Source organism: Sorex fumeus, unplaced genomic scaffold, assembly GCF_029834395.1.
Source record: "Sorex fumeus unplaced genomic scaffold, SorFum_2.1 ptg000045l, whole genome shotgun sequence".
Classification (NCBI taxonomy): Eukaryota; Metazoa; Chordata; class Mammalia; order Eulipotyphla; family Soricidae; genus Sorex; species Sorex fumeus.
This window is the reverse complement of record NW_026606102.1, coordinates 16,151,072-16,174,277: the sequence shown is the minus strand read 5'-3', so window position 1 is coordinate 16,174,277 and position 23,206 is coordinate 16,151,072. Positions and strand designations below refer to the sequence as shown.

Below are 23,206 nucleotides of genomic sequence, written 5' to 3'. Positions count from 1 at the left end.
GTTGGTGGCAAAATAATCAATAAATCCCCTAGGGGGCTTATCCCCTGCTAAAGCAAACTGTCTTATCTTGAAACCTAATCCAAAGGTTTCTAAGAGAGGGTTTTACCAATTCTCATATTAGGCTTTGTGGGTAAGAACACAGACAGGACAATTGTACCTCCTCAGATTAGCTGCTGTTGGGTTTTTATTCAGATCTTAATTTATTTTGCTTTCAATTTTACTCTTTCTTTGGTGGTGTTCCAGGTTTATTCTGGGCTCTGCGCTTAGGAATCACTCCTAGCAGGGCTCAGCAGACCATATAGGGTGCCAGAAATCATATCCAGGTCAGCTGCAAGCAAGGAACACTCCTTGATCCATCACACAATGCCTATGTATTTTTGGTTGGTTGGTCTTGGACTCTGCACCATAACCACTGTACTCAGAGACAGCTCCCAATTCTACTCTGGGGTCTCCAAAATCAAGCCCAGCGCACCCTTGCTAACTCTTCTGCCCTCGCGCAATGCATTTTCCCACTTATTTCTATGAATCAAAGTGTGTCTGATCAAAAAAAAAAAAATTCCTTCCTTTTGAAGTCTGTACTTTGTGTTAAGAGCCTCGGGTTGGATCCCTAGTACAACATGATCCACTGAGCAGAACTAGGGGTAGCCCAGAAATGGAAGGAAGGAAGGAAGGAGGGAGGGAGGGAGGGAGGGAGGGAGGGAGGGAAGGAGGGAAGGAAGGAAGGAAGGAGGGAGGGAGGGAGGGAGGGGGGAGGGAGGGAGGGAGGGAGGGAAGGAAGGAAGGAAGGAAGGAAGGAAGGAAGGAAGGAAGGAAGGAAGGAAGGAGGGAAGAAGGGAGGGAGGGAGGGAGGGAGGGAGGGAAGGAAGGAAGGAAGGAAGGAAGGAAGGAAGGAAGGAGGGAGGGAGGGAGGGAGGGAGGGAGGGAGGGAGGGGGAGGGAGGGAGGGAGGGAGGGAAGAAGGAAGGAAGGAAGGAAGGAAGGAAGGAAGGAAGGAAGGAAGGAAGGAAGGAAGGAAGGAAGCCTTTCCTTACTCTCCATTGATAAAAATGTCTGTGTGAGAGAGACTCAGCAGTGAATCCTACGAGACAGCAGCTCGCCAGAGATCTCTCCCAACCCAGTGCCCAGCCAATTCCACCAGGACAGCCAATTCCACTCAGATGTAGTGGGTGTTCCCTCTCTGCCCACCCCAAATGAAACCTGGTGACCAAACTTCCAGAAGAAAAACCCAGATACACGGGAGCAGGGACTGAAGATGCTAGGCCACATGGCAGCAGTGGAGACAGGTTGTCCCTTCCCATCTCCCAATCTGCTCAGGGTACTGGCTATCACGCCCATGAGCTGCCTCTGGGCACCATCTCAGCACATTAGTGGCCTTGATCCAGAGACTCACAAATGCTTCTCAAAATGGACTAGCTCCCTACAGAGATGTCTGTGGACCGCAACCATTTACAATTTTAGAATTCCAGGAGTGCACTTGCACAGCCACGTGACCTCTCAGGACATTCATAATAGCACAGCGGGTAGGGCGTTCGCCTTACAAGCGGCCAACATGGCCAACCCGAGTTCGATTCCTCCGCCCCTCTCGGAGAGCCCGGCTAGCTACCGAGAGTATTCGATATGCCAGACACAGTAACAACAAAGTCTCCAATGGAGACGTTACTGGGCCCGCTCGAGCAAATTCATAATAAACAATAGAAAATAAAGTATCTAGCATCTACCTGTAGCAGGCAGGCTTGAATCGGCGATGGGAAAATTCGAAATAATAGTGGTGGGAAGGTGAAATTTTTGTAGGATTGATGTTGAAATATTGAATGTAATCAATTAATGTGGGCTGGAGCAATAGCACAGTGGGTAGGGTGTTTGCCTTACATGCAGCTGACCCGGCTGACCTGAGTCTGATTCCTCTGCCCCTCTCGGAGAGCCCAGCAAGCTACATAGAGTATCTCGCCCACACAGCAAAGCCTGGCAAGCTACCCGTGACATATTCAATATGCCAAGTCTCACAATGTTACTGGGCCCACTCAAGAAAATCGATGAACAACAGGAGGACAGTGACAGTGACAGTGAATCAATTAATGTAAACAACCTTATCAAAATAAAATTTAAAAATTAAAAATAAATAAAAATGTCTCTGTGTGTGCTTGTACAAAGGAAGAGTATGTGGGAAGCATGTACCTCCAATGAGCAATATCCCCAGTCAACAGAAGTCATTTTAATTTATTCAATAATTATATATTATTTTATTTTTGAATATTTTATTTTACTTTTTTGTGATTTACAAAACTATTAATGGTAATTTTAGGCATACATCATTCCAGCACCACACCCACCCAGCACCACTTTCCTCCACCTAAGGTCCCTCCCATTCCCCTTTCTAACCCCCTACCCTGTAAACTCAATGCTGTGGAGCAGTTCTCCAATTCTGCTGCCTTTGGTCATTCGTTGTTGCTTTACTATGTATCTTACTGTATCTCATATAGAAGAAATATCATTTTTTATTTGTTCCTTTCCTTCTGACCAGACTTCTCTCAGCATGATACACTCTACCTCCTTCCACACAGAGATAATTATATTATTTCATCCTTATTATAACTGTGTAGTATACTATTATGTAAATATACCACAACTTCTTGATCCATTCATCTGTAGTTGGAAATTTGGCTTGTTTCCATACCTCAAAGAACATAGGTGTGCATACAGACTTTCAAATTAATGCTTTTCTATTTGGGCAGATGTCAAAAAGTGCTATCACTGGGTCATATGGCAGTTCTATATTTACTTCTTCAAAAAAATCTCCATATTGCTTTCTACAGAGGTTACACCAGATGACATTCCCACAAATTATAAATGAGAGTTCCTTTCTCACCACATCCCTGCCAATATTAGCTACTTCCAGACATAATTTATGCCCTTCTCACTGGTGCAAAATGGTATTTCACTGCTCTATTTTTCATTTCCCTGGTAATAAAATACAACAATTTTTTATAAGCTTACTAGCATCCATATTTCCCTTTGGGGAAGTGACTATTCTTCTCTCCCCATTTTAGGATGGGGTTAATGGATATTTTTGGTATTGAGCTTCGTGAGTACTCTATACATCTTAGATATTGGCCCTTGATATACTGTGTGCAAATATTTTCACCCATTCGGTTGGCTATCTTTTTATTTTAGCTTGAATTTTTTGCCATGAAAATTTTTTTTATTTTAATGTAGTCCCATTCATTTATTTCAACTTTTATCTTTGCCTCTATGTTCAGTTTGTTCATGGATTACTTCCTGAAGAGTTCTTCCTACGTTTTCTTCAATTAATTTTATGAATTCTAGTCTAATCTAGTCATTAATCCACCTTGAATTTACTTTTGTGAATGCTGTGAGATAAAATTCTGATTTCTTTTTTTTTTTCTTTTTTTAAACATGGCTATTCAGTTTCCCCAGCAGTATTTAAGAGGTTTTCCAGGTTTTACTTGAGGTTATAGAAACGAAGGTCATAGAAATAAAAGGTGATAAAAATGAAGAATATGATAACTGGTCTTCAGGAGGAAGGTAAACACTGGGGCGGAGGCGGAGGGGTGACATCTATATCAGGGAACAGAACACAGGGAACAGGGGGAGAGAAGTGGCCACTCGGAAAGGAGGGGGTGTTGCTGAAAGGTGGCAAACTGCTATGCATAAAACCCGATCATTAAAAGTATCATAAACCATAGTGCCTTTTAAGAAAAAAAAAAAAAACAGTGCCTGTCACAAAGGCAGAATGGTGGGTGTGAGGGAAACTGGGAAGATATGAGGAGGGAAGTGGACACTGGTAAAGGGATTGATGATGGAACATTATATGCCTGAAACTAAATCATGAAAAACTGGAATTCGCGGTGTCTTGAAAAAAAAAAGTGCTTGAGAAAAATCCAAAAACAAGAGATAAATATTAGAAGAACAAACCAGAACTATACAAAATTATGAGAACAGAGTGAGAGACTGACACAAAAGGATCTGGCCCATATTCAGGATATTAAGAAACACAGTAGTGGAATAACAAATGCCCCAAAGCAGCAAAAAAAAAAAAAAAAAGAATTGATTTTCAGTAGGAAGTATGCCACTTGGGGGCGGGGGGGGTGAGATTGGGGGATGGTAGGAAGAAAAGGGAACACAATAACTGGTAGACGTAAGTGTTCAACCGTGAGGAGGAGACGGAGCTGAAAAGTAATAAGGAGTTATGCATAAAGCCCTACCAGCAACAGTTCTGTAAACCACAGGGTCAAAAGTTTCACAGGGGCAAGAGAGATGAAAAAAAAAAATAGGGGTCATGGCCCATGCCTTAAATGAAGCCCAGATAGTATGGAGGCAAGGGCATATTTAAGGCATATAAAACCAAACCAGATTAAATCTCTGGCACCACAGGACCTCCTGGGCATTACCAGGCTTCATCCTGGAGACTCTGAGCACCAAATCTGCTCAGGTCCTAGCACTGAAAAGATAACCTGGTTGGTTGGCTAAGTTTCAGGAGAGGCCCCAGGCTCCCTGAGCACTGTCTAGGGCAACTATAAATAAATTAAAAATAAAACGCAGATTATAGGAGAAACAGAAAATCTCATTTTTTTTGTACTGTTCACAAATTCAGGGATTTAGTGTTACTAACCTATGCCAAACACCAAAGTGCCAATACTACTTTATCACAGTCCCCTGGAACTTTTCAGCCCTTCTCTCTCATCTTGGTACCACCACACTCTTGGTAATCTCAATTCTGTGATCAAACTCGAAGGATTTATATTTATTGGCCATTGTCTATTCCTGTGCTTTGTTTCTTTGCCACATAAGTGAAATCATCTGGTTTGTCTTTCTCCCTATGATTAATTTTACTTAGCATGACTGCCTCCTATTTATCCACATTGTTGAAAAAGGCAAAGATTTCACTAAGTCGTACTCCCCCAAGTACCTATCTATCCACCAAGTCTTCTTTATCCACTCATCCACTCCTGCACTTTGGATATTTCTATATCATAGTGCTAGGATGAACATAAGTTTTATACATATCTTTTGAAATCAGAGTCTCTGGGTTCTTTGGACATCTAAAAATGGAACTGCTTGGATCATATGACTTTTTTAATATTTTAGAAATATATTTTCCATGGGCTGGAGCAATAGCACAGCGGGTAGGCCGTGGCTGATCCGGCCAACCCGAGTTCGATTCCTCTGCCTTCAATTCCTCCACCCCTCTCGGAGAGCCTGGCAAGCTACCAAGGCACTTGTTTCTGGCCTTTCCATTTACAGGCCATTCTTACAGGCAAGCTCCCTGTGATGTATTCAATATGCCAAACACAGTAACAAGAAGTCTCACAATGGAGATGTTACTGGGCCTGCTCGAGAAAATCGATGAAAAATGGGAGGACAGTGCTCTTACAGGCGTGGGGGATAACCTAATTTGCCATAAAAAGTGTTTTTAATTAAATAACTGTGAGAAAACATGTAATAACTGAAATAACATGTCAAATAGGGCTAGCAATGTGGCTCAGTGGAATAACACAGCCCTTGCACATATGAGGCTCTGAATTCAATTCCCTAGCACTGCATATCCCTTAACCCCCAGAACTACAAAGAGTAACCCTCCCTTCAAAACTATTGAGGCTGGAGAGGTAGTGCAGGAATCTTATAAGATACTTCCCTTGCATGCAGCTGATCCCGGTACAAATCCTCTGAACTACATATGACTGTAAGTGCCATAAGGAGTCACTCCTAATCATAGAGCCAGGAACAGCACCTGATCATCACCAGGTGTGGTCCAAACACACACACCTCCTACCCCCCAAAAAGATGACAACTTATTCCTTGTAGATTTGGGGGGGGGGGGATTGTTGGACCACACCTAGCAGTGCTAGAGCTACTTCCAGAGGAGTGCTCAGAGAACTCTACAGAGTCAGAGATTGAATCTACTGAATCTAGGGATTCCACAAGCAAAGCATGCACTCGAACCCAAATTTCTATATATTCTCATTTTATTACAATGCACTGTAGCACTGTAGTGCTCTCCTCCCAATGTTCATCGATTTGCTCCAGCGGGCACCAGTAACGACTCCATTGTGAGACTTGTTGTTACTATTTTTGGCATATCAAATACGCCACAGGGAGTTTGCCAGGACGTACTGTGCATGCAGGCAGAATACTCTCAAGAGCTTGGCTGGCTCTCCAAGAGGGACAGAGGAGTCGAACCCAGGTCGTCGTGTGCAAGGCAAATGCCCTAACTGCTGTGCTATCACTCCAGCCCTCATTACAATAAGGATTATTATTTTTGTAAGCTGAAAATAAAATTTTATTTGAAATTTTAAGACGTTAATAGTAGCAAATCTTTAGCTTCAATGTCATGGAGGGTTTTGCTGACTTTGTCTTCAATGGACCTTATGGATTCCGGTCTGATGTTGAGGTCTTTAATCCATTTTGATCTTACTTTTGTACATGGTGTTAGGCAAAGATCTGAGCCCATTTTTTTGCATGTTGCCAACCAGTTTTGCCAGCACCATTTGTTAAAAAGGCTTTCCTTACTCCACTTCACATTTCTTGCTCCTTTATCAAAGATTAGGTGATCATATGTTTGGGGGGAGATGTCAGTATATTCAACTCTGTTCCATTGGTCTGCTGTTCTGCCTTTGTTCCAGTACCATGCTGTTTTAATTATTACTGCTCTGTAGTAGAGTTTGAGGTTAGGGAGGTTGATTCCTCCCATTTTCTTTTTCCCAAGAATTGCTTTAGCTATATGTGGGGGCTTATTGTTCCATATAAATTTCAGGCGTGTTTGCTCCAGTTCTTTGAAGAATGTCATGGGTATCCTAATAGGGATTGCATTGAATTTGTACAGTGCTTTGGGAAGTATTGCCATTTTGACAATCCTCCCGATCCATGAACAGGGGATATTTTTCCATTTCCTTGTGTCCTCTTTTATTTCCTGAAGCAGCGTTTTGGGGAACGTAAAGTAACAAAATAGGAGACTAACACCCAAGAATAGCCGAGATAAGTACCAGGAGGATTACTCCATGGCTTTGAGGACAGCCGCACACGCTAGGGGAAAAGGCAGCTCAGATAGAGAAGGGAGCACCAAATAAAGGGTGTTGGGAGGTTCCTCTCAGGATGGGAAATGCGTGATGAGAGTAGACTATAGTCCGAAAAAGACTGCCACTCAATGTCTTTTTTGCAAACCACAGCACTCAAAAGGAGAGAGATAACAAAAGCGAATGCACTTCCACAGTGGTAGGGTGGGATGGGGGGAAGGGGGGGTGGGAGGGATACTGGGACTGGTGGTGGTGGAGAATGGGCACTGGTGGAGGGATGGGTATTCAATCATTGTATAACTGAAATCCAAGCACAAAAATTTGTAAGTCTACAACTGTACCTCATGGTGTTTCACTAATAAAAATTTAAGGAAAAACAAAATAGTAGCAAACCTATATAAAACAACTGAAAGTTAATTACAGAAGTCTATATGGATTGAAAAAACTATAGATCTAATGCCAGTTCTACAAGTCCACAGCTACTTAAGAAAATTAACACTTTTTCAAAATTGTAATTCAGGCATCCTTAATACTTCAAAGGCACTTAAGAACAATAGGCCATCCCAATATAAGCAATACTATCCCAATACTATATACAATCCATTATTAGACAATTGTAAAAATAGATTAGAAATTTGTGAATGTGTATTGCTATGCTGAGACTTGCCTTTTGAATTATTGCTGCACTCTCCCACCCAAATTAAAACACATCTATAATAAACTGTCTGAAGTCAAAAGAAAAACCATAGCAGAACACCACTTTTTTTTTTAAAATGAATCACTATAGAATGTAGAAATTTTAAGATAAATATATTTGGGTAACTAAAATACCAGCATGGTGACTCTAGTTAACAATACTGCATGTATAGATAAAAGTTGCTAAGCAACTTGATGGATTTTTGCTGTCAATCATTTCACAATATGTGCCAGTATCAAATCATGTTAAACCCTCAACTTACAAAATGTTATAAGACATTTTAATTTTACCTTCGTTAAAGCTAAAAAAAAAAGTGTACTTACCACTAAGTCCCAATTATTTTGTTCAAGCAATGTAATAGCTTCATCAATGTTTTCAATGCCAGTACATGCCTAGAAATAAAGTAAAAAATACATCTTATATAATTTCAAGAATCAGAAGTTTCATATTAAAAAGATAAATACCGTGTGGAAGGCAGACACTCCCTACTGTACTATGGCTCCGGCTCCAGCTTCCTATACTCCACTGGTAAACTGATAAGACTGGTATAATGGAAGTCAGAGATAGATCAAAGGGCTGGAGCACATGTTTTATCTTTGCTAGGCTCCAAATTCAATCCCTGGGACTGCACAGCCCTCCAAGCCAGGTAGAATTCTGGCTGCACAGATGGGTTCAAGTGGCACTGCAACACAAAGGAACACGAACCATCATCAGGCCTTCACAGTTAGAGTGAAGTCTGAGAATTATACCACGAGGCGTCCTGCAGTTCCTTAAGTACTGCTTGGGAGTACCCCTGCCCCGCACCCTGCCCCCACCCAACCCCGCTTTCTCCTAAAGATACATAACTGTTTTCTGGTTGTTTTTTAAGAGCAGCTTTCCTTGGTATGGTCTACTCCAACATGTGTTATTCAAAAACATTTCAAGGCAAAATTTAAAAAAAAACAAATCCTGCCTCCTGTGCTGCAGAATGTTTTTACAAATATTACAGGAGAAAAGAAACAGACATGCCAAAATCCTGGAGGAAAAGCTAGGTACAGTTTCTTTGGAAAGGAAGGGAACTGAAAAACACTTGGAAAATTTAGAAAGTCACACACAAATAAGAGAAAGAAAACCTGCTCAAGGAAAATCCCTGGCTCACTTCTAGGCAGAAATTTCACAAGCAGAAAGTGAAGGCTTAAGATCTGTAAATATACTGGCCATGCACTACAGTGCCATCAATATGGTTTCAGTATGCAAATGGAAAGAATATTCTTTCATATTTTCTTCTCTTTCTCTTATTTGGAAGTGAGAGCTGAAAGGGAGACCACCCAAGCAGTGCTCAGGAGGGTACACTACCACCTCCCCCAGGGAATTCTCCCCCAATGCAGGTTCAGCACAAGGGCCTGTGCTCAGGGGCTTCCAAGCCTGCACCCAGCTACATTTATGGGATCACAGGTGACTGTAATAGAAACTTGGTCAGGACCACACAAGGCATGCACTCTAACCACTATACTATCTCCTGGTCTCTTTTTTTTCTTTTTTCCATTTTTATTCCTGATGTCCAAGAAAATCTCTCATCACTAGCAAAACGGTTTACCAAGAAGTAAGCTGCTTTGTACTGATAATTTGTGTATTCCCCACAAAGAATTTATGTTGCAACTCTAAGTCCCAGTGTTAAATTACCTTGAGATGGAGCTTTAAAAAGACTGATTTAGATGAAGATGGACTAATAAAGAGATAATAAAGGAATCAGGGTTGTAAATAAGCTGTAGTACACTTAATTTTTTTGTTGCATTTTTTGACATATAAATATTCCTTATGGGAGCTGGAGCAATAGCACAGCCGGTAGGGCATTTGCCTTGCACGCGGCCAACCCGGGTTCAATTCCCAGCATCCCATATGGTTCCCCGAGCACTGCCAGGAGTAATTCCCGAGTGCATGAGCCAGGAGTAACCCCTGTGCATCACTGGGTGTGACCCAAAAAGCAAAAAAAAAAAAATATATATATATATATATATATATTCTTTATGGTCTCCCCCCAAGGAGTGGGGGGGGGGGGAAGAGCAGCTCTCATGCAGAGAAAGGGTAGAAAATTGGGGGTGTAGGGTGGTGTTTCTATAGGCAGTGCTTTCTTCTGGCATTGGTCCCCCTTTACCAAGTCACATGGTAGAGTTGGGAGACTAGAGGCCCTAGGAGCATGCCTAAGACCCTGCTTTCTACTTCAACCTGTTTAGGACCACACGAAGGAAAAAGAAGATGACAAAAAGAAAACAGAGTGTGAACTTTCTCCCTCTCTCTGTCATGTGGGAGTAAAGTGCAATGGCAGCCATCTACAAGTCAGGAAGAGTATGCTTAGTGCCTTGTTCTCAGATTTGTTCTCAGACATCACTTCCAGAATATGAGAAAACACTTCTATTCAGCTGCTGTTGTGGTTGCTGCTATAGCTGGGTCATATACTTTATCACAGCATCAGGGACTGCACTCAGTAATGCTGGAGATCACAGGTAGGAAATGCAGGGAACTGAGCTAGTGCCTCATGCATGCAAGGCAGACACTCCTACCACTGAGACATGTCCCTAAGCTACCCAGTTTATAACAATCAAAACAACATAAGTTGGGATATACATATATATATATAAAACAACAATTAAAACAAAGAAATGCGATGAAAAATTTATAAAGTAAACAGAAAATTGTAAACTACCAAAAAAAGCAACAAAACTTAGGGCCAAAGAGATAGTACAGAGGGTAGAGTGCTTGCTTTGCACCCAGCTGACCAGAATTCGATCCCTGGCATCCCATATGGTCCCAAACACCACCAGGAGCAATTCCTGAGTGCAGAGTAGATGCTTAGTAACCCATTAGTCTCTACAGTGTGGCCCCAAAACAAAAACAAGCAAAAAAAAAAAAAACAGAGACCCAGAAAGATAGAAAAGAGACTAGCAAGGTGCTTCCCTTGTATACCGCCAACACGATTCAATTCCCGGTACCACATATGGTACCCTGAGCTTCAGGAGTGATAACCAGAAGTAATCCTTGAGCAAAGAGCCAGAAATAAGCCTTGAGCAGAGCAGGGTGTAACCCAAAACTGAAAAACAAAGAACAACAACAACAAAAACATAAGGAAGGGAGGAGAATTTGATGAAGAGTGAAAACACAATATTAAATTTTCCATTTTTAAAAAAAATGCAAACTTCAAATCAATAAGGAAAAAAGTATTGCCTACTTACAGGAGAAATTAACAGAGCATGGGAGAAAGAATGGAAATCAAACTTACTACATAAAGATTTCAAATCACTACCTTAAGTATGTTCAAAGAACTAAATAAACCACAAACAAAGACCTAACAGAAATCAGGACAGGGGCTGGAGTGATAGTGGGATAGGGATTTGCCTTGCACACACCTGACTCGGGTTCAATCCCCAGCATCCCATATGGTCCACCCGTACACCACCAGGAATAATTCCTGAGTGCAGAGCCAGAAGGTGCTCCTGAGCATCACCAGTGGTAACCCCCCCCCCAAAAAAAAAAGAAGAAACAGAAAAGAAATCAGGACAGGGGCCAGAGCATCAAGAGCATCAGTACATGAGGAGGGAGGGAAGGAGGGAGGAAGGAAGGAAGGAAGGAAGGAAGAACAATGAATGAGCAAAGAATGTAAATAGATAAAACAGTTTCAAAAGAACCTGTAAACTATGGAAGTGAAAAGTAACATAATTGAAAATTAACATGTTAACATAATTCTAAACAGGCAAATCAGAATATAAATCAACAGAAATCATCCAGTTTGAGAAGGACAAAGACAAATGAACAGGGGTCCAGGATCTGTCTCATAAGGTTGCAAAGTATGTATTACCAGGTTTGATCCCTGACACTTGATGATTCTCCAGCCAAGGAAGCAACCTGAGCACAGTCAGGAGAAATCCCTAAGCACTTCTGGATATGGTTAAGCCTTTATCCCCACACTTCAAAAAGAAAAATGAAAAAAAAGTCTAAAAGACATGAGACCCCAGGGAAAGTACAAATGTGTGAAGAAATTATGGCTGATAACATTCCAAACTTGATAAAACGCAAGAAATAACATGCAGCTTTCCCTATGATCCAAAGATAAACAGTCTTATCTTGAATGATTTAGTAGTATAGGAACCATGGTTATAACAGTGTTAACATATATGTTTTCAGTGTACAGTTACTGCAAGTTCATCATTATCAAAGGGCCAAAGACTCTCCACCACTGTCCTTATGTCACTTCTATTCTGTACTTTGCTACCTCCTCCTAACAATTAGTATCCACCTCATTTCTGAAATCAAATTTCAAGGGCTTGTTATCATAAAATACTGTCCATTCCCTTGCTTTGTATATGACAGATCAGTGACATCATCACAATTTGTCCTTCTGACTTTTTTTATTTTTATTAGTGAAACACCATGAGGTACAATTGAAGACTTACAGATATTAGTTCTTGGGTTTCATACAATGATCAAGTACCCATCCCTCCATCAGTGCCCATTTTCCACCACCACGGATCCCAGCATCCCTCTCACCCCTCATCCCCCACCCCCCTCATCCCACCATGCTTCTGTGGCAGGTCATTCCCTTTTGTTCTCTCTCTCCTTTTGAGTGTTGTGGTTTGCAAAATAGGCACTGAGTGGCAATCATGTTCGGTATATAGTCTACTTTCAGCATGCTTCTCCCATCCTGGGAGGATCCTCCCAACACCCCTTATTTGGTGCTCCCTTCTCTATCTGAGCTGCCTTTTCCCCTAGCATGTGTGGCTGGCCTCCAAGCCATGGAGTTAAGTGAAATGCTCCCTCGAAATTGGCAAAGGGAAAATTACATCTTTTCTCTTCTCTCTCTTTTTTGTTGTTGTTGTTGTTTTGTTTTCTTGGGGTCACACTCAGTGATACTCAGTTGTTACTCCTGGCTTTGCACTCAGGAATTACTCCTGGCAGTGCTCCGGGAGACCACATGGGATGCTGGGGATCATCCCAGGTCTGTTGCATGCAAGGCAAATGCCTTCCAGGTGTAATATTGTAATATTGCTCCAGCTCTAAATTTCTTCTGTTCTTATAGTTACATAGTATTTAATTAATTGTACATATATGCCACAACTTTTTTTCCCCAAAACCATTTCCATGGGGTTTTTTTCCACTTTTTTGTTGTTGTTGTTTTTTGCTTCATTGATTGGGGGTTTTCTGATTTGTTTAGGAGCTACAACTGGCAATATTCAGGGGTTACTCCTGCTTCTGCACTCAGGAGTTATCTTCTGGTGGTGCTCAGGGGAATACATGGGAAACGAGAATCGAACCCAGATCGACTTTGTGCAAGGCAAGCACCCTACACACTGTACTATCTTTCCAGCCCCTCGAGGGGCTTTTTTTTTTTTTTGCTAAATTGAGGTACCATAGTTTACATCACGCCAATACCAAAATATAATATTTTATCACTATCCCAAGATTCCTTCTCACCATCACCATCCCCACACACCTCATACTTTGCAACTTCAGTTCACTGTTCCACTGGCAACATCCTCAGGGTTTGAAACTTTCCATTGGGGATTATCTATTGTTTTCTTTTATGTCTTCATGTCCACATGAATGATATCATCTATTATTTATGTTTTATGATAAATTTACCTGAAATAATTTCTAGCTTTTTCAGACCCAAAGAATTTACCAAATCATATCAAATAAGAACATCTTACTATGGGGATGGAGAGATAGTATACTGCCCTGGAGTGTGATCCCTAAGCACAGAACCAGAAGTAAGCTCTGAGCAAAGCTGGGTGTGCCTCCCACAAAAAATAAATAAATAAATAAATAAATGAACTCAAGTTCTGAATATAAATAAAATTCAAGGAGGATACTTAGAACTTGTGGGTTTGTGATAGTTTCTAAGGTGGGGAAGGAGGTATTATTGTCACTGTTTTTTGTTTGCGTTTCCCCAAACCCCCAGCCCCCCAAAAAAGGTTGGTAGAAAAAATAAGTTTGGAAAATTGCCCTAGAGCAATCACAGAGAAAGTAAGAATAAACAGAAAAAGAAATGACAAAAAGCTCAAAGAGACATAAAACTTTAAAAAAAAAAAGAAAAAGAAAAAAGTGAGGGGGGTAATTTAAACATAAAAGAAAGTGATTAGGGGAGAAGATGTGGCACATAAAAAATCATATAAGCAAAACTGCAGAATTAGGGGTGTGACAATAGTAGACATGGTAAGGTGTTTATCTTGCATTTGGCCAACTCAGATTTAATCCCCACAATTCTAGTGGTCCCAAGTCCCACCAGGAGTGATCCCTGAGTGCAGAGCCAAGCATAAGCTCTGAGCACCACTGGTGAGGTCCCCAAATTAAAATAGACAAAGACACATATTTCTTATTTGTTTTTTATATCTTATTATGTTTAGATGAAAAAGACTGAACATTCCACCAAAAAACATAAAAAAAAACCTTTTTTTTCTTAAGTGCAATGGAATATCCTCTGAAACAAAACATACATTAGAACAAAACACATTTAATAATAAATATTTTTATTTAGTTAAGAAAGACCACAGGGACCAAAGAGGTAACTCAGAAGAGTATTTGGTTCAAGTAAAGCACATACCTTGCATGCATGGGGCCTGGGTACAATTAACAGAATAAAAAAAAAAAATACATAGTTTTAAAAGACCTCAAGTCAACAACCTAACTTTATACTTTCAGAAGAAGAAAAAGAATTAAGCTGAAAGCCAACAAAAGGGGAAAATAATAAAAAGATTGACGATAACCAAAAATTGGCTCCTTTGCAAAGATAAAATCAGTATTCATCCAAATTATAAAAGAGATTCAATTTACTATAATCAGAAGTGAAAGTGGAGATATTTTAAAAATGACTTTAAACATTATTGTCTACAGTATATTTTTATGCAATCTCAAGGGTTAGTTTTTCTTTTAAAGAAAGAATGTCAAACTGAGGTCAAAAGTTTCCTTAGCAACGAGCTAGAGATTCTTAACACAACACAATGAAATAGACTACTCTGTTTAAGATATTGAAGCAAGCTGTCTCCCATATTGTTTGCTCTCATCTTAATTTGATATTAAAGTTATGGTTTTAATTATCTTATTTATAAGACTGCTTTGTAGAGATCACCAAAGAGAAGATCAAATATATCATGAAAATAAATTGTATCTCTGAGGCTGTGACCTTTTTGATCATCTTAGGCTGAGGCAAGGAAATACCCTAAGTCACTAGCAGCAAGATGCACTCATCAAACACTGGAAAACAAACAAGAAGGGGAATACGGCAGGCAAAATGCACTAAACTCCATCACACCCATGCCTGCCCCAACAACCCTTGCAGGTTGTCAGACATATCAAACTGAGCTGAGTGGAACCAGGTTTCCTCAATCCCAGCATGGCAGTGACCTCTACCTACTTTAACATCACCACATGCCAGCTTTTAGAAGCACACTCTAGAAATGTGCTAAAAAATGCTGACTAAACTGTAAGAGTGGCAGACTGGGAAAAAAGTTGCCTTGTACCTATAATATTACCTTAAGTGGCAAAAAAAAAAGGATTCAATTGAGGCTCTTGAGGAGCCGGTGAGAAAATTCAACAGGTAGGGCACTTGCCATGCACACAGCTGACCTGGGTTCAATCCCCAGCAACCCATATGATACCCCCCCAAGCACATCAGGGGTGATTCCTGAGCACAGAGCCATGAGTAACTCCTGAGAATCACTGTGTGTGGCCCAAAAACCAAAAGGGGAAAAAAATGGTGATTTTTTAAAAGGTTTATACACATAGACCACACACACACACACACACACACACACACACACACATACACACACTGAAAGTGGTGTGACCACCAGTGTTGGATAACATTGGGTTGTCCTTGCTCCAATCCCACAACAGTGCAACTGAGGCACACCAAATTCCATCAGGCACTAATAATCCTATATTACTTTTCTCTTTCCTTTATGTAATTTGCATGGTTTATTTAGCATTGTCCTTTTTGTATAGACACAGGAAGACAATTAATACTATGCTATGTAATATGGGAGTTAATTGATTCCAAAATAATATTTACTCCTGGGTATCCATATTTACTTAAGTCTCTGCCCTTAGTTCCTAGCACTCCAAGAGCAAGGTCCCAACAAGGAACTGGATGAACCCAGGGCAAGCTGTGAGCTATCCTGGCATCAAAATGGGCCAGCCAAGCACCATAATACTTAACTATAAGTTAAGAGCAGGGTCATGGACAAACTCTGTCACAACCCAAAAAGAAATACTGAATAAGGACCTGCTGGGATTAAGAAAGACTAACCTGGCCTGAGGACTGTGGTCTGGAATATATAGCGAGATGTCCCCAGGAAGAACCAACCTCTAAGCTTAATATATCTCTTACTGCGTTCATACAAAATGACACTGCTAGAAATATTATAAGAAGTAAATATACTATGACAGTTTAAATGGATTACTAGCTGAGGAAAGAAGAAAGCAATAACTCTGGATAGAATCCCGCCCTTTTGCAGATCTCCTAGAAATCTGGAGGGCTGAAACTTCAGGTGAGATTTTGTCTTTCAGTTAATCCCTGTAGGAGTGGCTTTTGTTGTTATAATACTGTTTAACTCCACCTTTTTATCCCCAACCTTCATGATTTCTATATAACTATGCTCTAAGGCGTTAGAGAAGAGGAAATAGTTGAAGATGTTGAACACTGGATGTTGGGAAGGAGATGTTGAAGATGTTGAAGTCTCGGTGTTGGTGGCAAGGAAGTCAGGTGCTAAAGACTAGATGCTAAGGACTAGACATTGAGGACGAGAAGGTCGACAAGGAGACATTGAAGATGAGGAGGAGAACTGAAACTTTGGAGACTTTGGGACTAGGAGAACCAGATGATGACGATGACAGGAAGGAGAGAATTTCGAGGTCCACAAGGAGACTAGGATGATGGAACTCTGATGACTGGGACTATGATCAAAACCTCGACTATGACTGCGTTGTGAAGGAAGAAATCGACTACACCGGGCAGGAGAGAGAAATAAACCGACTATCATTAAGTCGGGGCCCCGGTTCCTGTTTCTCTGTTCCCCCGTACCTTTGCCCCATATCCGCCATCATCGCGGACATAGACTGGCCTGGGGAGGTGGCTCTCTGCCACTGAACATTCAAGTCCCGCTTGTGCTCATCACGCCCCTCTCTGTTTTGAAACTTACACACTGAGGCACAGATAAGAGTCATGTATCACAAACAAAGAAAGGTTTCACAACTATCAGAAGTTAGCTGAGGCAAATAGGAAAATTCTAAAACTTCCAGATAATGTAAGTTCTGCTAATACCATAACTTTGGACTTCCAGTAAACAGAACTCTGGGGGGGAACACTGTTGTTTTAAGCACCTATTTGGTATGTATATACTTTATGTGTATATGATCAATATACATGACAGAAAAATAATACAGTGCCAATATATGTATGGTCAGACTTTTTCAACAAGACCCTGAACAAACTGTTTGAGGCTCTTCATATTCCGATAGCAAGCAGACGCCATTGGGTTATACTAGCACAAGAGAGGAACAAATGAAGATGCTACTGGTGCCTGCTTGAGCAAATAGATGAGTAACAGGATATCAAGTGACCAAGTGATGAAGTGTCCTATATATTTAGACAAAACCTGAGCCATTTATAAAAGAGCACACAAAGTAAAACACCTAAACTAAATTTTAATTTTAAAAACTACATTGTTAAAATGTGATTTTGAAATATAAAAATCAGGCAACTTCCTGATTTTCCATCACTGTTGCAAATCCTGAAGTTTAAAATATAAAAATCTAATCAATGCTTGGTAAGCATCATGTGTCAAAAATGCAAGAATCAAACTCTGAAAACTCTGTATACATTTTAGAAGTAACTGAGTTTAGCAAAATATCACAGTGAACACTATATACAGCTTTCCCTGAAAATAAACAGAATCTCTCCTTCAAACACACAAATACACACTAATAGATGCATATGTTTCTATATATTTAGTACGTATTTCCCATTCAACAAATTCTTCACAAAATAGCACCCATCACAGTCACATGAGGTATCATGAATATGAAAAACACCCAGATTCACAGTTAATCTCATTTAAGTACCAAAATAAAATAATTCTGCCACAAATTAAAAGATCAAACCATAGCAGAAGAAATAAAATTTGTGATGGCATCCCAGGGAACTCTTACAAATCACAGGCCTCAGAACTACAAGTAGTTGAGATCACAAGCAACTGTTCTGCAATCACTTATTTCCTGGAAGCAAAGAAAGATCCGTCTCTAGCCGAGCCAAAAGTTTCATTAGCATCTAATTACCCTTATTAAATACCTTCATGCTTAAAATGCTCAGAGGCCTATTTGTTATTTTTGTTTTTCACCAAACTCTGATACAAAATGGTCCTTTTCAAATGACTCCCTTTAAAGTCATATAAAAAACAAAACACATTAAACATAAAGTAGTATGCAGTCTTTCAGACTCTAGTTTTAATAAAGGGCCATTCATCTCAATTCCCTTTAATTATTACAACCACTAAGTCTTTACTTTTCAAAGTGCTTTTCCTTTGTTTTATTTTAAGTTGTCAAGTAGGTTTTATTCTGAAAGGAATCCTGGAGAGGTTGACAGAAATCTCAGCCCATTTCCCTTTGGTTCTATAACTGCTGTGTTTTGCTTTTTAACTATTCAGAACTCCCCAACCACTATCCTGGAGATGCTCACAGCCCACAAAAGCAAATAAACATGTGAAATACAAGCCATAGCTGTTATGTAAAATGATTAAAATAAGTGATGCCATAATAAAATGATATTGTGCTGTGCTATGTAAAATATGAAAAAGATTCCAAAGAGAAAGTCAAGGATACTGAGAATAAAGCAAGGCATTCCAGAGAAAGCAATAGAGTGCAATATTAAAGATGAAGTGGAGTTCCACAAGACAACAAAATGTGGAGACCTTTTTGTTTGTTTTAGTTAAGGGGCCAAACCACGCAGCTGTTTTTGTCCCTGGTGGACCTGCCTTCTAAGGCCACTCCTTACTGTGGTTTAGGGAACCATATGCAGTGCTGAGGTTTAAACTCAAATCATATGCATGCAAGCCAAGTACTACATCCTGCACTACTTACTATCTCTGTGACCCCTGGTGATCATTCTGCACAGAGAAAACATTAGGGCCAACACTATGGATGCATGAAATTAAAGTTTTTTAGAAAATGAAAGAAACTAAAATTCAACACCTACCACTTGAATCATTTTTTGTAATACTACTCTTGTGGGGCTAGAGCAGTAGGATGTTTGCCTTGCACAGGGACAACCCAGGTTCAATCCCTGGCACCCCACATAGTTCCCCAAGTCCCACCAGGAGTGATCCTTGAGCACAGAGCCTGGGTGTAAGCCCTGAACACTGCTGGACTTGTCCCCAAAACAAAATAAAATTAAAATTATTCTCCAATGAGGGGGGGGAAAAGGGGTTCCTTAGAGAAATGGCTAACTGATAAGAGCAGGCAATAAACAAAATGACCCTAAGACACCTTGCCATGACAGAAAAGAAAGCACACACACAAACACAGTTAATAGTAACTAAAAGAGCTGACACACAGAGAGACACACCTAAAAGAGTTCCCCATAGTTAAAGCTGAAACACTTGAACAACAAAACAAAGCATAAAATATATATCCATAAGGAGAGAGGAACAGGGGAAGGGATGGGAGTGTGGGGGGATTAGTTTTCTGGGGGCCCAGTAAATGGCTTGAAAATGGCTCAAGCATAAGAGCATAACCCAGCAGGCCAAGTTATATTCATATCACATGCTGCACGTACCCATCCCATCAATGCCAAGAATGACAACTATTTATAAAACAGTAGTAACTTTTTAAAAAGAACTATTTCTAACAGTTCTGTGGGACCCCTGAACAAGCAATCAAGAGGGATCCCCCTGCTCTGTCAGTGGCTACAAAGACTGAGGTGCTGTGTGTGTGTGCACAGGCTCCTTTTTTGAACAACTCTGGGCATGTGAAGCAACACAGAGAAAGAATTGAAAATGGCACATACTGGCCTCCCCATTCTGAGAATTATTTGCAGTCAGTCCCTAGATGGGTTTCCAATTGGAAGCCAGGCCTTAACTGCAACTACCCTACACACACCTCACCTCCCACCTCCCCACAGGACCCACCCACACCCACCCATACACACACACACACACACACACACACACACACACACACACACCTTTCTTATTGAAACACTATGATATACACAGTTACAAAACTGTTTGAATTGGGTTTCAGTCGATTTTCTTCTCTTTCTCCCCCTATTCACCCACCTTCTCTTTCTTAGACTCGTGGTTTGTAATAGAGGTACTGAAAGGTTATCATGATATCACTTTACCTCCTTTTCACACTAAGTTCCTGTCCAGAGTGATCACTTCCAACCCTCACTGTCATAGCGGTCTCTTCACTGTCCTAACCGCACTCCTTCCTGCCCCTGACCCCAATTGTGACAAGCTTCCAACCGTGGACCAGTTCTCCTGGCCCCTCATTTCTACTGTCTTTGGTTATTAGTCTCATACTATGTTCATTTGGTTGGGTTTTTTTTGTTCACCCCGCAAATGAATGTAATCATTCTGTCTGTCCCTCTCCCTCTGACTCATTTCACTCAGCATAATATTCTCCATGTTCATCCATGTATAAGCAAATGTCATGACTTTACTTTTCCTAATAACTACATAGTGCTGCATTGTGTAGATGTGCCACAGTTATTTTTATCCAGTCATGTGTTCTTACGCACTTGGGTTTTACCAGTGCCTTATATATCTATGATATCAATCCTTACGAGTGTTGGTTGTTGGGCAAATAATTTTTCTCATTCCATGGGCTGTCTTTATATCCTGATCATTGTTACCTTTGAGGTGCAGAAGCATCATTTGTTTATCTTTCGCTTCCATTTGCTTGGTAAATGGTATTTCATCCTTGAAGATGCCTTTAGCTTTCATGTCATGAAAAGTTCTACGTCTTTCTCTGTGTACCTTATGGACTCAGGTCGGATACTGAGGATTTTAAACCATTTAGATTTAACTTTTGTGCATGGCATAAGGGGTCTGAGTTCATTTTTTTGCATGTAGCTGATCAGTTTTCCCAGCACACTTGTTCTAGAGGCTTTCCCTGCTCCACTTCATATTTCTTGCTCATTTATTGAAGATTAACTGGTCATACACCTGACAGTCTATGTCAGGATATTCAACTCTATTTCACTGAGGGTCATCTCTGTTTCAATATCATGCTGTTATAATTACTACTGTTTTGTAGTACAATTTGAATTTGCCAAAGATGACTCCTCCCATCTTCTTTTTCCCAAGGATTGCTTTAGCTAGTCATGGGGAGTTCACAGTTCCATATGAATTTCAGGAGTGTCTGATGTATTTCTTTGAAAAATATCAACATATTTCTTTGGAAAAATGTATCCTAATAGGGAATGCAATGAATGTGTATAATGCTTGGGATTGTTGCCTCTTTTTTTTTAATTTTTTCCTTTTTGGATCACTCCCAGGATGTACAGGAGTTACTCCTGGCTCTGCACTCAAAATTACTCTTGGTGGTGCTCAGGAACCATATGGGATGCTGGGAACTGATTGAACCCGGGTTGGCCACGTGCAAGGCAAACGCCCTACCCAACTGTGATATTGCTCCAACCCCAGTATTGCCATTTTAATTATGTTGTTAATCCTCCCAATTCATGAACAGTGAATGTGTTTCCATTTCCTCGCGTCCTTTTTTATTTCTTGAAGTAGTGTATTGTAGTGTTCTCTTTATAGATCTTTCACCTGTTCAGTTATGCTTGATTTTCTGAGGTATAATTGTGAATAGGATTGGTTTTTTAATATCTCTTTTTTCTCTTTCATTATTTGTATGTAGGAAAGCCATGGATTTTTATGTACTGATTTTATATGTTACTTTACTGTACAAATTTATTGTTTCTAGAAGTTTTTTTGTGAGAGTTTGACTTTTCCTTCCCTACCTGAATATCCTTGATATCTTTTTCCTGCCTTAGTGCTATGGCAATACTTTCAGTACTACATTGAATAGAAGTGACAAGAAAGTGCAATCTAGGAGGGAAAGCTTTTAGTTTTGCCCCATTGAGAATTTGCTGTGGACTTATGGTTCAAGAGGAACTTTTAAGATAAGCAAAGAGGCCTCAATCATGCACATGAAAGATCATGACATTTCAGCTTGCTGCCTCTATTTAGGTCACTAGAGTTAGCAACAGAGAATCCATATGAACCTTCCAAGAACCATCTTGAGTTCACTGGACTCTTGTGAGTATCTGATAAATACAAACCCTACTAGTTTTTAAACTATATGTTTGGTGTACCCACCTCTCAGGTGAATCCAAACTCTTTGTGTGTCAGCAAGAAGCTGAAAGTTATACGTTCCCTCTCGATTGTGTTTCCTGGGATTATTTTGTTTTGGTATCACTGTATGACTGCCATCCCTTTGTTTATCGATTTCCCCGCACGGGCACCAGTAACATCTCCATTTGTCCCACCCCTGAGATTTTAGCAGCCTCTCCTTACTCGTCCTTCCCAATAGTGCCATACTGGAGGCTCTTTCAGGATCAGGGGAATGAGACCTGTTATTGTTACTGTTTTTGGCATATCGAATACACCATGGGGAGTTTGTCAGGCTCTGTGTGCAGATCAAGAAGGTAAATTAAGTAATCTAACTCCCCCCTTTCTAATTGACCTTCTTTAAATGGGATCATTAAAGAGGGTTTTGGTAGTGGGTTTAATTATTATTATTATCATTATTAATCTTTCGTCGGGGAAAACATATGGGATGCCAGGATTTGAACCCAGTTGGCCTCATCATAAGACACAACATAAGACACTTTCTAACAATTTTTCAGAATTACCACATCATATTTGGCACTACTGCGGCAACATGGGAAGATGCCGTCGTTGACAAGATCTATGAGGATGGGTCGGGGAGCGTTCCGGTCCGTCCTTCACGCCCTACCGAGGTCACCAGTTGCCCCCCGCGAGCAGCTCTCCAGCACAGCCACGGCCCCAGAAGCACAAGGACTTAATGCAGAACCCGGCAGCTTGGAGCAGAAAAGTGAACGGACTATGCGTTAATCCAGGCCATCAAGTCTGCCGGAGGGGAAAGGGTGTTGCCCCATTCGCCCTCTCCTCTCTGGCAAGAAAGATGGCGGCCGCATGGGAGCCTTGTGGACAGCAGGTATGAGCCGGGGGTGTGGGGGCGACTAAAACCTCATGGGAAGGGGGGCATTCCGGTCCGTCCTTCACGCCCTACCGAGGCCACCAGTTGCCCCCCACGAGCGGCTCTCCAGCACGGCCATGACTCCAGAACACAGAAACCAATTTCTTAACTATCTGACTTTCAGTAGAAATACTTCCAGGGTCAATAGGTAAAATAGCAGAAATCCAAAACCAACATTTAATTCTTGAACCCAGCTGTAGAAAGTAAATCACTTCACAATGCTT

The 23,206-nt window shown here is 40.7% G+C and overlaps 1 protein-coding gene across 1 annotated transcript in view; it reads right to left on the bottom strand.

The window, feature by feature from the left end:
• The window catches only part of FAF1 (Fas associated factor 1), a 431,446-nt gene that overhangs the window by 348,264 nt on the left and 59,976 nt on the right, over positions 1 to 23,206 (bottom strand). The window contains exon 2 of the mRNA XM_056122297.1: positions 8,051 to 8,119. Coding sequence (XP_055978272.1) covers positions 8,051 to 8,119 — 69 coding nt within the window. The remainder of the gene's footprint in view (positions 1 to 8,050; positions 8,120 to 23,206) is intronic.